The sequence below is a fragment of the Oxyura jamaicensis genome, chromosome 1 (genome assembly GCF_011077185.1).
Source record: "Oxyura jamaicensis isolate SHBP4307 breed ruddy duck chromosome 1, BPBGC_Ojam_1.0, whole genome shotgun sequence".
NCBI classification, from domain to species: domain Eukaryota; kingdom Metazoa; phylum Chordata; class Aves; order Anseriformes; family Anatidae; genus Oxyura; species Oxyura jamaicensis.
Window position 1 is genome coordinate 147665123 of NC_048893.1, and position 18097 is coordinate 147683219.

Consider the following 18097-nt stretch of genomic DNA (forward strand, 5'->3'; position numbering starts at 1 on the left):
TAATGATGTTTAAAAAAAAAATGTATCTGTTTTCTAGATGTAATTAACCTTATCTTAATGTTCAGATATTTAACTTCATTTCATCTTTGTGAGATAGAAAGAGTTCTCTATTATCAGATGTGCTTTCCTCAGAGGTACCTCAGAAGCAACAAGAGATCAGAGAACTTCAACAGACAAACTGAGCAGATGAGTCTTCCTTAATGTCCTACTAAACCCTTTCAAACTTAGTCTCCTTCAAGAGACCAGATAGCACAGAAATGACCAAAAGGACAACTACAAGGAAAACAATAGCATGCTGCAAGCCAGTCAATCATTACAAATATTTAACTCCATTTTCAGGTTTGCTTCCTACAGAAGAGCATTATGTGTATATTTACACATTATAGAGTATAAGTATTTTATTTCTCATATTGTCATATTGTCAATTAAAAAAATTACTGATTGCAATGCAACAGATCAAACAACTATGGTATTCTGAGTCAGTAACCTGTCTTATTCACATTATCTCTTCTCCTAAATAAATTCACCACACTGTCACATGCCAACCTTCTTCTGGATCACTGGTTTTAGGAGAAGAATTAACCTCAGTAACAAGCTCTCACATGGTTCATTTTTTGCATACAACACAACTCCATTTCTCAGGGAGGTGAGTCCCAGCTGTTATTTAGTAAAATAGAGCGCGGCAAACCAGTTTATGGAAAAAAGATGTGAAACCTATTTTGACTGGCACTAGTTCCTTACCCTATCAATAAATAACTAAAACCTGTATTAATTCCTGTATTACCTTTAGGTATATTTATGCTTATCCACTAATAGCTAGTGAATGAAATGCAAAGCTAGAATTTGTGGTCTTTAAATATCCAGAGATTACGTAACTTCTTCCCTATTTAGAATACTCTTCATTCTTTGTCAAGACTTATCTGCAACAATATCTCCCAAGTTCTACAATTTCAGGAAACATTAATGATATTTGATTATTTTTCTGTATTTTTCCTGTGCCCCACAATTTCAGTTCAAACTTCTTTAGAGCAGAGATGCTCAGTGAGAGGAAGCTTGAAGCAACCGACTCACCAGAAACACAGGAGTGTTGCAATTAAATATCTAAAATTAAATGGGGAAGTTGTTTACTTGCTTACCTTTATTTACCAACAAATTTAGAATTGCATTTATTCCTTCTATAGTACAAGACTTGTACCACTCTTCGCTGTCATAGCTTTTTTTGTTTAACGGTTACAATCCATTTTTTCCTCATACAAAGCAAGCTCATTCCTACCTGTATTCTCAGGAAAGACAGGCTCTATGCCAACCCCGTGATCAGAAGGTGCAGCTATCTGGGCAGGGTCTCTGAGGTAGATTCCACGATTGCTTCCAACAGTAACAGTAAAGCCTATGTTACTTGTGAATGATGAATTCTGAATGAGGTAGTCATAGGCTTTATCAACCTGTTAGAACACATTCTAAATTAACACATTTCAATCTTATTGCATATTATCTTCCACATACAGCATTCATCAAGTGTAGCAACAAGCAGTTAGTAGCAGTTGCCACTAACACACTGCCTATTAGGCTCGTACTAATTTTACATGATATTCAATACCAAAATGAGACAAAACTTTCAGCATGCAACTGCCATATGGAACACTGAAACAGTTAAGAATATTTAAAGGAACAATATGACAAATTCCCTTTGCAATAAATTCATCAGAAGATGCACAGCAAATGTTTCCAGAGATGACTCTGAAGACATAGGTCCAATTCTACAATACCGCTTTAATGCCCCTTCTCATATATGGAGCAAAAACTAGTCAAGCATTTAAACCTTTTATGCAGTACTGTAAGTTAAACACTTAAACATACAAGCAAAATGGGATGCCTATATAAGTTTTATATAAGCATTTGATTGTTCATTCTCTTAAACTCAGATGAGGTCATCTTTTTGTTTTGAAAAGACACCCTTGTATCTCGCTTTCTATTCTACTGACTCCAAAAATCTTACACTCTCATACTTCAGCAAGCTACCTTCATCAGAGTAGGGAACTCTCCTCTGAAACAAGCAGATGCAGTAGAGCCTCAGTCTCCCAGGTCACAGTTTTAACCACATTTTAACACATGCTTTTACCACAGACTAGTAAATCATAAGGTACAACTGCTGCATTTCATTTTTCTTTGGCAATGTTTTTATTTGATATGGCCACCAAAACGCTGCCTTCTGTACAAAACTCAGCATTACAGTTACATTTAGAAGGCATCAGCTACTGGGTTCTAGCATCAGAATAACATGAGTTTAGCTCTTAATATCATTAAGCATGACAGAAAAATCTCAGTACCTCTGTCTGGTTAGGATGGAAGTGACTGCTGGCAAACATAGCAGCAGCTCTTTAAGAGCCTCAGCTTATGCACAGGGACAGTGTCATTCACAATGCCTTTATCATAAAAAGGTTTACACTGCAGATTTCCAAGCTACTTAAAAGACCACATGAATGCCCAGACTTTTCTGCAGACCCACTCACAGCAAGGTCATTGCAAAACTGCAGCTGTACTGCTTTGTGAACCAGCGTGGGTATCTATTTGCATCGCCCAGAACTTACAGATCCAGCTTTTTTCTACAAAGAACAAGTTCAGCTCTCTGACAACAGCATAAAAACACTTTCAGACATTAAGACAATTTAGGCATCCACATCTGTATGTGGGTGACAAAAACCCACAACCTACTTTTATGTCCACACACCCTTTTGGTCAGTCTAGGAATGCGTCAAGTTAACACATATTCTAGAGAAACCAACTGCATGCTGAAGTGAGAGAAATGTTTGATTCCTCCTCCCCTCCCACTACACACCCTTCTTCACCCTGAATCAGATCTGCTAATCAAGTAGGATGGGAGCAAGCTGTCTGAGCTCATCTAGAAAACTGACTTTTTTAGTCACTTTTCCACTGGCCTTTCAACCCCCTCCCCACTTTTTCTGGTTGGCAAGTACCTGAATAATACCATGTCCTTGTGCAAATACTTCTATGTTTTCAGCTTTCACTGCAGTGTTTTCTAAGGCTCTTCTGACAGAATGAACAGTGTAATGAATATCATTAGCTTTGAGTCCTGAAATTAAAAATAAGGTTATTACTGGAAAAGAATTAAAAGCTTGCAAGTAAGATACTTTTTCTCAAAAAAAAAAAAAAAAAAGCTATCATCTCTTTTACACTATGCAGCTGTATTTAAAGTTATAGCCTATTACCTGACAGTACTAATGCAATGCCTCCACATGCATTGGGAGAAGACATGGATGTGCCATTCATGAGTTGTGTTCCTCGTAGAGTCCAGTTTGGAACAGAAGCAATAGCACCTCCAGGGGCACTGATACTTACTCCAAGGGCTCCATCAGTGCTAGGGTAAAAACAGAATTGTTGAAAACCAAACATCTATTCTGAATACTTTATCTTGAAGTTATCTGTGCATTTAAGATAATTTTAGCATTAGGTAACATTCTCAAGTACTTTAATTCACTAAAACATAGTATTCTCAATATGATTCTGTAATATAACGTAATTAGATAAATTTTATGAGTCCTATGCAGACTACGGGTTGTCTATCATGACTCTTCCAGCCAAGCAGTGCACAGCATATCTGACTGAAAGCCCTTAGTGCTTACTCAGACTGACCCCCTTCCCAAAGCCTGCTCTAGCAAAGCTCTAGGAACTCTTCAGTCACCTGTGTTCCACCCTACACAAGAAGGCCTCTACAGTCAGATTTCGGCCTTTCAGTTGACATACACTCATTCTGTCTATTTTACAATGCAAAGTGACAACACACAGAAAATGTGTTTTTTATATATCAGTAACAAGCCTTTCTCCCTCTTGCAGCTGGAGAGAGTACATTTCTCTCTTCCCTCCATGAAACATGACAACTATAAATAATGTTCTTGGAACAATATTCTTTCTTGCAAAAATACAAAAACACCACAATGACTAACTTTAAAGACCACTGCAAACAGGGAAGCAGTTCCTATGTAAACAGCAAATAAACCAAGGACCAACCTCAGGTTATGTTTATCTTTCACTCAACAATATTATAAGCTAAATCATAAAATACAGGATACAGTACTTGTACTGTAAAAAGAAAAACAGGAAAGTCTAGACACCAATGAAGAAATGTTATTCTTTTTCTTATTTTGGCTATCATGTAACTATCAAATTCTTCTGAGACATTCTATCTGGTTTTGGCAAGGCTTTGGTAGAAGAGGCAACCTCTGAAAGCAGAGCCCAGCAGCTGCCCCATGTTAGATCAGAGCCAGCTCCAGCCAGCTCCAAAAGGGACCCACTGCTGGCCAGAGCCAAGCCAGGGAGCAATGCTGGTTGGGACTTTGGGAAAAACTTACTGTGTGACAGCAGCTGGGAGAGTGAGGAGTGAGAAAGTGTAAAAGGAACAGCCTTGCAGAGACCACGGTCAGTGCAGCAGGAGGTGCTCCAGGCATGCAGCAGCAGTTCCCCTGTAGCCTGTGGAGAGGCCCCTGGTGGAGCAGGCTGTCCCCCTGCAGCCCATGGGTCCCACACGGAGCAGATCTCCACACTGCAGCCCGTGGAGGAGCCCCCGGTGGAGCAGGTGGACGTGGCCTGGAGGAGGCTGCGGCCCATGGAGAGCCCCCGCAGGAGCAGGCCCCTGGCTGGAGCTGCAGCCCGTGGAGAGGAGCCCACGCAGGAGCAGGGGGTCTGGGGGGAGCAGCCACCCGTGAGGGACCTGTGCTGGAGCAGTTTGCTCCTGGGGGATGGATGGACCCTGTGGTATGGAGCCATGTGGGAGCAGTTCTTGCAGAGCTGCTGCCTGTAGGCAGCCCCCACAGGTTCAGTTCGGGAAGGACGGCATCCCGTGGGAGGGACCCCGCGTGGAGCAGAGGCAGAGAGTGACTGTGAAGGAGAGGCAGAGACGAAGCATTAGACTGACCGCAGCTGCCCCTACGTGTAAAGACTTTCCAAGAACAGCAGGTTACCTAAGCTCTTCCTGTGGGAAATATATATTGTCATTCTGGTATTAATTACCAATTTTTAGGTTTTGAATAACCTAATCTGAACCCAAAAGTAATGAATTTCTTCTTTTAGCATAACCTACCTGGGCCCTCTGGATGACCAAGTATATTGATTTGCTGGTAGTTTTTCTCTCAAAGAATATTCAGCAACCATCATATCAGGTGACACATAGGCACCAACACCTATTAAAAAAAAATCATTTTAGATGTACGCTGAAACTGTAATAAAACAAAAATAAAATGTTTTAAGTTTATTACCAAACACTTTTTTAGTGTTTAAAATGGACAAACACACATTTTTGCATCTCACTAAGTCCAAATGTTTTTTACAAAGCAAGTGTAAAAGCCATGCTGATAGTCATACTGTGCAATAAAAAAATCTTACATAATATGGAAATTTCAAAGTTTCATTTTTACTAAACTAAGACAGTATATATTCACCTTCTGCATTTATTTCACAACAGATCACTAACATACCCGCCCACTTTTTGGGGTGGAGGGGGAGAATAATTTTGGCTGTGTTTATACTGTTAAAAACTACAAGGTTGCCTCAAAGCAATCTGTATGAATTCGTTCATGTTCACACAGTTCAGAGCCACTCCACATCAAACAGATGGCCCCATCCACACAGCTCAACCACCACGGCAATGAGATGATCACTATATTCTTGTTTATCAGTCCGAAGAGCCTAGAGCACGTCAATGAGTAAGTTGAAAGTCCGCTAAATTTTACTCTTAAAACACAATGGTAAGTAAGCACATTACATCCTTTCAGGGGGACTGTTCCAAATTGTACACTCCATTCTTGTTATGACTCAAGCACTATCACCACGGTAGAAAACCACACCAGGCTAATTGAACCACATTTGACAGGGTCCACATCCACAATGCATGAATTAATCCATCCTGCCAATCATATTTTGGTTTTCCCCTCAAAGGAGCTCATCTTGTTCACTCCAGATGAAGGACACGGAGCAAGCTACCTCCATGTAGATCAAGAAATCCAGTCTCTGGAGTGATACAACAAAGAAGCTGAATTGACAGAGTTCATGCGTAAGAGCAACGTCAATGCAGTTCCCAACTGTCCAGGCTCACTGGTAGAGTAATTGCAAATCAGATTTTAGGAAGCAATGAGCATTAATTCTACTAGATGACCTGAAATAGTCTCTCTCAAACCCATCAAGTCTATGTTGTACTGCCTGCATGCGAGATTTAACAAGTACCTCGTGTACTGCAGTAATGCTGCACCAGAGGATTTATATAAAATTACAACCAGGGAAGTTACCCTTGAGAGTTACATGGTTTGGTAAGTTTTATACCTCAATATTCTACTGAAATATCAAGAGCACATACTAGCCCATATGAAAAGCCAAGTCTTTAAAAGCCAAAACAATAATAGACTGTCACAGAAGTGGCACTGCAACTGAAACAATTATTCCCCAGGAAGGATTTGTCTAGATCATTTCATGGGGTTATCTGATAACCAAAATAGAAAGATACACTTCACTCCAAATAGAAAGAAAGCATACCACGGTACCTGATGAAGGCAGACACACCATCTAAAACTGCATTTCTGACAATCTAGGATGTATTACAAGACTTTTCAGGAGACAAATCAGAATCATTACCAATTGCTAAGTTTTACAAGTTACATTTACAAATAGCTAAAGGTCCCAGTGGTGTGCTTAGACTGTTACAAAGAATCACTCTGTACTCTTCAGATAGATCAGACCACAAAGATTTTTTTTCCAAACGTTATACAGAGACATACCAAATCTACATCATCTGCTTCCACCACCTGTTTTCTGCATAGGTAAGTTCTTGAAGTGTAAGAAAATAATCTAATCTAAATTTCTAGACCTAACCATACTGTAAATGCCTCCCTTAAAATTAATCTTTTAGGCCAGTATTTTAAATATTTTAGATTTAGTATAGCAATCAATTTGTGATCCCAAACATGTAACACAAGTACACAGCTTGACCAGACAGAAGCTGAATCCTGTCAGTTTTCTATATATTTTTTTGGGGGGTGGGGGGTGGTGGGGGTGGTAAAGTACCTATTACACTAGATGTAGTGCCACCAGGACATCCGACTGTAGAAAGGCAAGGGCCATTATTTCCTGCACTTGAAACATAGATTACGTTGTGTTTCCACACTGCTTCATTAATTACTTCACAAATTCTCCTAGAGTAAGAGAAAAAAAAAAAGTCATTAATCAACAGTATGGGTTTCTTCCCCCCCTACATAGGAGAAGTGCCACGATTCCTAAGCAGAACCTCTGAAGGACCAGTCACAGAGGAATATTATGCAGCCTGCTTCCCGTAACAGGCAAAGCTGCTTCCAGTACTGAAGTTACCACAAAAAATATATTCTATTTTTAAAGGGAGTAACAATCATGTAGCAACATTAAGTTTAAAATACGAAACCCAAACAAACAAAAGGCAACAAACCAAACAAAAAAAACAACACAGATTGTGTGGTGTTTCCACTAAAAGAATTCTTTACTATTCTAAAATACTCCTTGTATTACAAATTCGTAGCACTTTCAGTATGTTTACTTAATTTTTGAAGATATTTAAAAGAGTAAACCAATTGGGCCTGTACAATTCATTCTTACCAATAGAACATTTACACAAAGCCAAAACTTGGAATTCCACTTCCATATTGTTAACACACTTTATACTAACCACTGTAGCACTTACCCAGAATTTGGCCAATGTGTTGCCTCTCCATAGCTATAGTTGACAAGATCGCATTTGTATTTTATTGCTTCTATCATCTGATAAAGTAAAAAGAAAAAGGAAAATAATATTAGTCTAGAATAAGTCAGTTATGGAACAGCAAAGAACATTTCCTTAAACTGATCTACGAAAAAGGAATTATTTCTTTTGACTCCACAAAGCACACTGACTGAAGCAAATTACATTAAAAAGTCATTTTCCCTATAACCAAAAAGAACAAAAAACCCAGTCCTTGAACAACCTTCTATATTAAAACACTAGTCTCAAGATATGTCAGAAAATGTATTTTTTTTAAACTTGTAATAAAATAGGACAATAAAAAACACAACCTATAAACAACTGAAGCAGAAAGTGTTCTACAGTATTCTACAATTAAGTTAACCTGCAGAGATTAACAATTTATCTAGTTAAATACCCACAGCTCTTATTAGACCAGTGCCAGTTTCCATAGTACTTAGTCTTGTATCACCAATCTTGATTGCAAGAATCTGAGCTCCAGGAGCCACACCATTTCGTTCTGGTTCTTCTGGAAAGTACCCAGCTGCGATACTAGCCACATGTGTTCCATGTGCTCCTGAGCAAACAAGAAGCCATAGCATTCTATGTTTATTAAACTTTATTTATACCAATTTAATACACTGTTGCTCAATTCATTTTCATTTACTGAACTATAATACAAATTACTTTTATTTAAATAAAGTTGCATTATCCTAAGAGACAAGAGGCCAGTAAAGAACAGCAATTTGCAAAACAAAAACAGCTTTTGAGGGGAGGCAGGATAAGATCTATTAACTAATTAACTCCACCAACAGAAGTTACCTGAAAGGCTCAACGTTTCCAACTCAAAAGTTACAAAAATTGCATCTAAAATACCCAGATAGCAGGGATTAAAAAACTAATTAGAATTAAAAACACATAAAACTATAAAAAGGGATCTCACAACATCATCACTTATTTAGAAACCAGAACTGTTTCCATAGTTCTGCTGAGATAAGACAGTTTCTTAAGAAATTACAATGTTTTTAAAATCAAATACATCCATACTACCTTAACTACTCAGGATATTTCCAAAATAAAATGGGATTGTACACAGAATGCACAAACATGGGATGAGAGCAGTTGGAGCTACAGCTAGTGACATCTGCCATCAAAAAAAAGTTCAGATAAACCAAAATAAAAGCTAAGGCGCACATCACAGATGTTTTAATTAAGATTCTTAAATTATAAAAGCACAAAAGACAGCAATGAAATTCAGTAACCACCCTACATTTAAGAACAAAACAAAACAACTTCTTTGAAACATGTTTCACTACTTTAAGCACACACCAGTAAGATACATGAACATCTTAGTGTAACTAACTATAAATACACCATGTAGACAAACATATGGATAAAAAGACTATTTCAGAAACAAAAGTGTGAGCAACTTTAGTAACAACTTTAGTATGCGTTTACAACAGGAAATCTGAATACTGATTTTTAATTCCTTAGTAGTGCTGTATTAATGAACCACCTTAAGTCATCGCAAATATCAGAATCAGGAGCCAATACAAATTGCTGCTTCTCACAGTATCTCCTCAGGAGCAAAGTTTTCTTAACATTACTTTCAGTTACCTCCACTTGTCACAATGGAAAGAAGGTTTCCATCATCATATATATTCACGGAATAATTTAACATTTCAGATGTTCCAAAAGATCCATATTCCTGAGCCTCTTTGTAGGTTCTCAACACTGTACAGCTGGTTAAGTCACCACTCTCAGTTGTATCTATGCAAGCTCTGTTGACAACAAGAAAAGATAACTGCTATTATAATCCTGGTTATTCTGTCTTCACACAGGAGCAACGGAAAGGCTTGAACAGGCCTGGTCCTGCGTTTATGGTATCTTACACAGAATATCCTGAGTTGGAGGGACCCATAAGGATCATTTTAAAGCCAGCCTTTCACAGACTGATTCAGAAACAAAGATCTCTAAATAAACTGATTTTCAGATGCTACTAAATTCAAAATAAATCTCTTTGTGAAGCAAGCATATGTTTTTTTTTTTCCTTTGAGGAATTTTTAGGAAAGCTAGCTGTTCAGTACCAGTACACAAATATTTTAAGTCTTAGCTGCTGGTTTGTATGATACACTAATCATCAAGAAAGATGACATATTACATTCTGAAGATTGTGCAGATAAATTTATGCCTTTTTAAATTACTAATTTCCTACTTCCAATGGATACTCAAAGCAATTTTATTATTTGCCTCAGAGGAAAATCCCACAAGTTTAAACATCGTGTTGTATTGATTTTAGTAAGGCTTAATACTATCTCATCTTCATTTAAGATCAAAACTCTATCATAATATAGAAGGGTTACTTTAAAGCAAATTTTAAGCCCTGAGACAGATATAAAAATTAACACATTCCTTAATGCAATCTGTTGCTTTACATGTGAAACAAGACATTTTAGACAAGTTATGATATTTACCTCCAGGTCTCACCATCGTTCCATACTAAACAATCATATACCGGGCCAGGATCACTATATTTTTTCTCAAAAGAATTCAACAGTTCCACTTGATTTTGAAGTTCCTCCTTTATTAGCTTATTTACCTAACAAGACAATAAAAACACAGTTAAGAATATTTCTAAAATCTTTCTAAAATCATTACTATGTAGGTATAAATCAGAAAGGAATATGGCGTATCACTGTAATATTATATATATGTTCCACTACTTCAACAAAAATGCAAGACTATCACAGAAGTCACAAACATCTAGAAGCTCAATGGTCTCCAACAATGCATATTTATTCTTGGCTTGGCATGTATAATTATTTCTGATGTCTCTAACTATCATATTTAATGCCATTATTTTTTCTACAGATTGTTAAATGATATGGAACTGCCTGAAAGAATGTCTGATACTTCAACGAAAAACTATTTAGTTTACAAAAAAAAGGATGTTTAGAAGATTCCAGCTTTAAGAACAACTTTTTTTTTCCTGACGCTACCATCTAGAATTAAAAATAAAACTTAATAAAATCTGGTACTATGTATTTGAACTAATACTCTTTTCATATTTGATAATAAGTTTAGAAAGTCAACAACTTTAGGCAAATCAAACCACCCATCCATTTTTAAAATAAGTCAGAAGATGCACTTTTAAATCATCACAAGTGTCTTTCTTTCACTCTTGTAATAAAAATATTTGAATCCTCTCAACCAGGAACAAATCATGAACAACAAGTTTACAAACTTATAAGTATACTAACTTGGGAGGGAGAACTATGAGCAGCATCAAATTCCTCTTGCTTCCTGCAGGCCTCTGCTAGAGCCAGCCTGTGAAGAGGATCCCAGAGCTTTTCCTTGCGTTCCTTCTGTAATACAAAAACTGTGTTCCTCAATACATATGTCAAAGTATAAAGACTACAAAGCCATTTGCAAGTTCTGATTTGAGACACAATGTCTAAAAGGCTCAGTATAATACAGGAAGTAAACAATTGCTACACAGGAAAAACAGGTATCAGTAATTTCTAAACTTTTTGCCTCAATGGACCTATTTGAAGAGGACCACTTGACCACCTGACGTGACTGAAACTTCACAGAAATCAGTTAAAGAACACCTCTCAACCTCTGGGTAGCAGCCTGTGTGTTAGCAAAGCACATACTGTAGTTTTCTAGAAAAACTTCCACATCAGAATGGTGAAGTATGACTATATACCAAAAGCAAAATGTGTTTTCTTACCTGAATCCTCTCTTTAAGAGCTTTAGGATAAATGTCATAACCATTTTTTATGCCAATGTGATATTTGCCTGAAGGGTTTACCCAGTTTGCTGGAATCTACCAAAAAAAAAAAAAAAGTATATTCAGAAATAGGATAACTAATGGCATCAAAAAAAAACAACCAAACAAGCAAACAACCAAACCACTGCTGTGTAAGGGAGCTTAGCAGAACAGACATGTGTACATCATAAATCAGCATCAATTAATGTGGCACAGCAGTTGAAACATCTTTATCAGCTGCCCACTGTACTTTCAAAACACAGCCCCAGTATCAACATTTTAGGTAGAGATCTAGGGCAGTCAACACTAGGTACTATCAACAAGGAGAAACACCCTGCCATCAAGAGTTACTAACAGCTTGACAGGGACAAACCTCTGAGTGTTTAACTTCTCATCTTGGTGTAGTTTAGGCCCTCAGCAGACCAGAAGCATCCTTGATAACAATAGGAAGAGAGACCACCAACAGATTCACTTCTACAATCAATTCCACGTAAAATTCAGAGAAAGGCTGGTAGATGTCTCTCTGTACCACCACACAAATTCTTACCTTTAAGGATCTTCCAGAAAGACCAATAATTTCCCCATCTTTAGGTTCTACAATGGTACATGTAGTTACATCACCACTGCCTGTTGTATCAATTATATCAACTATCTTGGGCTTCCCATCAGTCGTAATCTGAAAATGTAAGCACAGAAAAATTGAAAGCTCAGTTAATTAGCCTCTAGTATACAAACCAGATTTAATTTCGTTAATAAAAATATCAAGTAACTTTATTAACCAGCTAATCTTTAACAGAAGGACCTAAAAACAGCAGTTAAATCTCAAGCTAACAGCAACACGACTGTCTTCCTGGCTTATAAATTTTCCCTTGATTTGCAAAAGCTACCATTTATGTTCCAGTGATTGGCAACATTGCTTTCATCCTACTACTCCAGCCAAGTTTTACAGTAATGACAGCACAAACTTAGCAAGATGAAAGGTGCTGAACTACATGTAGTTACAAGCTTGAGTCTTAACTGAGCATAAATCTAGCAGGAACTCCAACTACCATCTTATTTTTCTGTTACAAGGATTGCGTGTTGCATTTTAATAAACCTGGAGTGCTAGGAGCTATAGCTATATATACCTAATACTGTATAATGAATAGTTTTACCAGAACGAGGAGAAAGGAGAGAGCTGACTTGCTAGGCAGAGGTTATGAACGCAGCTTCAAAGCCTTCCCCAATTAAATGAAAACTAGCCCTAATGGACATTATGGCAGGTACAGGCCTACTGGGGAAGAGTCCAAGTCTACCCAAGCACAGGCAGATGCAGTGATACTTGAGGGGTAAGAATCAAATGGATCAAACAGGAGCAACACAAGGAGCTTCAGAAGTGAAGGAAAATCACAAAATGTTGAAGAATGACACACCATTTGACTTCCTACGAATTTTGAGAATGAATACAGTTAACAGGACAAACAAGTTTTTTTACAAGATATACAGCAATATAAAGAAACCACTGACATACCTATAGCCCCATCCAACTAGAGGAACCTACTACACAGTTACCAAGAATATGACTAAGACCCTTACATATTTGGCAAAAATACTCAATGCTATCTTCTTGAAATAACATGCTTCACCCATTATATCAGTTTACTCAGCAAATAAACTGTTCCATATGCAGAAGTATCTGCTTGAAGGATAACAGGAATTGGCCATAAGCACCTAGTTTTACAGGTTTACATTACAGATTGATAAAGAAATCAAACATCTCCTATGTAATAACTGTACCAAAAGCAGAGAAAAAATATTCCCGTTCAGAACTCTGGCACCACTTGCTGTTTTCTACTGTTTAAATATTTGGTATTTTTTCTTTCACGCTCCATGAATAATCTTGATCCTACACATAACACACATGGCAGGTAGTTTTGCACAAATCATGCTCTGGAATTGTGGGTTCCAGCCACCAGAAATGAACAGCATGATCAAATAATTTCATAAGTCACTCCTGCTGTCAAAATAAAAGACAATTATCAGGCTTTATCACACCTCAACAAATAAGGACGAGTACTCCAAAGTCTCAAACTCTCGTGGTTTAAAACAACATAAAACAGCAAACAATTGCCTCCTAGCCCGTTCCCCTCCCCCAGTAAAAAACAGGTCTAATAGCTATTGAAAACAACTGCAACAAGTGCAAACATGGCATTGATTCCTGTTTCCCAGAAGGTAACAAACAGAACAGCTCTCATTGCAGAAACAACCACTGCTAGTCTGTTCGTAGAAATTCATGTTGAGTTATGAAAACCGCTAAAAACATGTTAACCTGCTAAAACATCTGCTGAACAGGCATCACGCAGCAGGGAAAACGTACTTGGGCAATTCAGTGCATAGGCTTTCACACAAAATATAATTTTCTTGTGTTTGTAATTAATGCCTTCAGATGCCTGCCTCCACTCACAGAGAAGTCAAGAGCTGCTCCACTAATAAAGCAAGGGCAAGAGATTACCCGAATCAGACACTTCAGTTAGAGATGCAGGTTGAAAAATAAGCTGTTCAGCGATCAAAGCACAAGAAAACAGGAATGAAAACATAATCCGAGGTGACGTGTGTGAAACAGACAAGTTACACCGCAACAGGTGGTCTGAACACCGATTTATGCAGTAGTGAGCTTGGCTAGTTTTGAAGATTGTTTTGCAGCCACTCCAGAAAGACTATGTGCAATTCCTACACTACGCAGCTTTTTGCCTTCCCACTGAATAGCAGGTCCAAACACACACGTGTGTTTGTGCCATTACAATCAACAAATCGGAGTCTTTCAGTCAACCACAGAGAACTGAGCATTTCAGTTGCAAAGGTCCAAGGTTCAATTCCTAGTGGCAGGGATCCAGCCAGTCAGTCATTCACTGCAAGCAACTGATACGGGTTCTTCTGCGGACATGAGCTGCTGCTTGGCATACTGCCCACCAATAGCAATGCTACAGCGAACCTCAGATTTCAACTGTTTTTTCAGGTCCTGTAATTCCGAGGGAAAAAATTAAATCAACGTGAACTTGATCAATTTCCTTGTCTGATCAGAGAATCCTGAAGTACTGAATGTACTCCAGACAGGAGGCACGTTTCAATACATCTTGCAATACAATTCAAAAAACTGAAAATTTCTATGCAATTAATTTTTTTATATAATGTAACCATAAAAAAACACAACTGTACTTTTACTATCATGGTTTTCCTACAATCATTTGAAAGAAAATCTGCTTGTTAGTAACACAATGATTTTGTTGTTTATACATTTTTATTGAAGTTTCAAAAATAGGATTTCACGTTAGCTCTGACTCTGTAAAACACATGAAGTAGTAAACTGAACACTTTGAAAATAAAGCATGTGTATAATCCTGGCAGCTGATACGTGTAAGAAAAGTACAGGAATACTTTGTGATGATGCTGCATTAAAAAGGCAAAACCAGATGCATTTGAGCATACTTTTATCCAACCATAGAACTTATCTACCATGAAACAGAGCAAGAAGCAACAGCAGCAACAGGGAAATGACAGGAGGGGGATGAACAAAGACAACACATACAACCACAACACTCCATTAAACTTCTGAGCCCACACAAAATTTCATCAGGTACTGTGCCTTAATGAGGAATCAAGAGCCACGATTTGGCAGATAACGCTAGGAAACAGATTCTGCTGAGAGGGGAAGAAAGCAGCATGAAAGAAGCCGACAAACTAACTGTGAGTTGGTGGCAACAGGAAGAGCACAAAGCAATGGAAGTCTAGGTGAGAAAGTTTACTTAAGGACACCTGCTACAAGACATTCAGAAAGGAAATGAAAATAAGTACAAGTTGGATTAACATTTTACGTAGCAAAGCAAGAAAACCAACAGAAAAATACAGCTGATGCAAGTAGGTTTGTTAAGCCCAGTAACTAATGTCTGTATAGCAGCTAATGTCCAGGTAAGAATATAAACATAAAGGCGCTTCTCTGTCATACTCTGACCCTAAATCATTCTGTCCCTCAGCAACTGACTGCATGCCACACATTTACATTATCGGTGTTGACAAACCAAAGTATGAAATAACAAGCAAAGGAAAGCTGCCTAAGAATGAGACACTGTGGAGCAGCAAAACATGACCTTTGTTTCTGTTTTGACTAAGAACCCCACTATACTTAAAACAGGGTAGCTCATTTTGGCCTTTAATTATTGACAGCAATTTCCACTAAAAGATGTAATTAATGCCTATTAACCTTGCTGCGTATAGTGCCCTCTTTTTGCTTTAAACAAATGACTCAATTCTCCACACTCTAACCCCATGCCACACTGAGGACCAGCAGTAAGTCTGACAGCAAGAAAAAGCAGCAGCAGAGAAGAGGGAAGGAAGGAAAAGGCATTTCGAGGCTGGAAACTGCATGTCACCACATGACTGCTCCTACTGTGCAGTATGCTGTCTCACCCCAAGATACTGTCTTATTCTGGGGAGGCAAAATGTATATTGCCCAGTTCACCATAGTGAGGACATCCTCCTTCTGAAGCAACATTTACAGAGCTATGTTTCAGAGTATACACTGCCTGCATCTCCCCACACCCTGTGCAACAAGCTGCCACACTGTGTAGTTTAGCAAGGTGCATCCTACCACCTGCACGAGGTGGGCACTGTGGGAAGAGCACAGAGACAGCTTCTTTATGTGCTTCCCTAACACCCCCTGAAATTCACTTTCATCCTCTGGAAGTCATATTTCTTTTTCTAAAGTTCTCTACAAATCTTTTACTTCACTCCCTAATATTTTATCTTCCACATACAGAAGTCAGGTAACCTCAGACTTTAAGGGATTACTATGAACCCTCATGACTTCAGTCTTGACCATACCTATTTTCTTTAATCCATGCCAAAGTAAAGCATTATTATTTTTGCCCAATAAGTTTACTATTATTTATTATTTATTTATTGTTGCCCACAAACTCATGCTTTTTTGGCTCACCACTCCTATTTACAACCCCTGAGGCATTCTGCTTTCACGTGTTAACTTCAGAACTATGCACATCCCACTTACATATATACCTACAAAACTGCCTTTTATCAATGACATGGACAGACCAGGGAGTATCTCCTTTGCTTTTTGGCTAGCTTCATTCCAGCTTAACTGAACTAAGTTACAGCAGCTGCCCAGTCCCACCTTCCACCCCAAATGCCCTCCTCACTTATCCTGCTACTCCCTAGAAGCTCATCAGGAGGTAGTTATGAACGCTGGCCTAACACCGTGCCAGGGCCAGGTCCCTGCACCAGGTTACCTGAGACAAAACCCGTGCCCGTGCCAAACAAAGGGCAGAGACCAACGCCGCTCAGCTAACACAAAGGCCCTAACACCCATCGGGTCGCGTGCGGGCCATTTCTCGAGGCTTCCCTCGCCACATCTGATCAGAAACGCATTGACAAAAACCTACGAGCAGCAGTGACATAAAAACCCACGGTGAAACTCCGCGATGAAGAAGCGTTAACAGACAAATGATAAAAAAATACCCCCTCCCCCTTCCAGCAGCCCACCCCGGCCGTATCCTCCGCCGGCCGCGGAGGCCCCGAGGGCGGCCCGGCCCTGCCCGGCTGCCGGCGGTGACTCAGGGCGCTCTGCCGGCCGTTACCTGCATGCCCGGCGCCCCCGGGTCCACGCCGGTGTCGAGCACGGCCAGCAGCACCCCCCGGCCGTCGAAGTCGGGGAAGCGGGCGAGGAAGGCGGCGGCGCCGGTCTCCTTCTTGGGCAGGAGGCCGTGGAAGGGGAACGGCTCCTCGGCGGCGGCCGCCATCACGCGAGGGCAGGCCGGGCCGCGCTGGGGCGGGGAGGCGGAGCCGAGCCCTGCGCATGCGCCCCACTGAGGGGACGCGGGGATAGCGGGGCGCGGGGCCGAGGCTGCTCCCGCCTGTCGTAAATAAAGAGGATGTCGAGGTGCTTTGTGTTTCATTTATTTATTTATTTATTTATTTATTTATTTATTTATTTATTTATTTATTTATTTATTTATTTGATCCCCATCTTTTCATACCCCCCTTGAGTACCCAAAGGGTGTGGTGAGCGCCAAATAAAATTTTTGGTGGGGTTGCCAAGGTAAAACGCCCGCTGCCAAGAGGGTCTTTAAAGCCGCTTTCCAGCCTTCCTCCTTGTTAATAAACTTGTCAACAAACAAAATCAACTGCAGAGTGACAGAAACCAAACCTGTAAAGAACTAAGGGAAAAGCCGTCCTGCTGGCAGAGCCTGGCCCCAGCCTGCTTACCTGCTACCACAGGCCACAAGGGCACAATTATCTGCCTTCCCCAGGCAGGTTTCTGCTCAGAGTCACACTGAGGAGAAAAAAGGATTTATTTGGGTGTCGTGCTCCCCATGAAGCAAAAGGGGACTGGGGCTTTTCTGAGTTTTGGTTTGGTTTGGTTTTCCCAGCAAACGGTGATATATATTATGCTTTTTCCCTATTTTCTGGGCTACCATTGGCAATGTCTTCCAATTCATCAAGGTCTTCCAGCCTTAGAAATCTACAGAATTTTTATTCACGTAAAGTACCAAGATAAACCCGAAAAGCACTGCCTTAAAAATACA

The 18097-nt window shown here is 39.4% G+C and overlaps 1 protein-coding gene across 3 annotated transcripts in view; it reads right to left on the bottom strand.

Annotated features, from left to right (window-relative positions):
• The window catches only part of TPP2 (tripeptidyl peptidase 2), a 46450-nt gene extending 29095 nt beyond the window's left edge, over window positions 1-17355 (bottom strand). For 2 of the 3 annotated variants that reach the window (XM_035318443.1, XM_035318433.1), the window contains exons 1-13: window positions 17150-17354; window positions 12070-12198; window positions 11484-11579; window positions 11011-11115; window positions 10225-10349; window positions 9368-9531; window positions 8173-8327; window positions 7715-7791; window positions 7069-7196; window positions 5096-5195; window positions 3228-3376; window positions 2976-3091; window positions 1274-1442 (exon numbers count right to left, since the gene is read on the bottom strand). In XM_035318443.1, the coding sequence (XP_035174334.1) occupies window positions 1274-1442; window positions 2976-3091; window positions 3228-3376; window positions 5096-5195; window positions 7069-7196; window positions 7715-7791; window positions 8173-8327; window positions 9368-9531; window positions 10225-10349; window positions 11011-11115; window positions 11484-11579; window positions 12070-12198; window positions 17150-17311 (1675 nt within the window). In that variant the 5' untranslated portion in view covers window positions 17312-17354. Of the gene's footprint in view, window positions 1-1273; window positions 1443-2975; window positions 3092-3227; window positions 3377-5095; window positions 5196-7068; window positions 7197-7714; window positions 7792-8172; window positions 8328-9367; window positions 9532-10224; window positions 10350-11010; window positions 11116-11483; window positions 11580-12069; window positions 12199-17149 lie in introns of all 3 variants that reach the window. The other variant, XR_004748402.1, reaches the window with a different exon arrangement.
• Window positions 17356-18097: the final 742 nt, after the last annotated feature.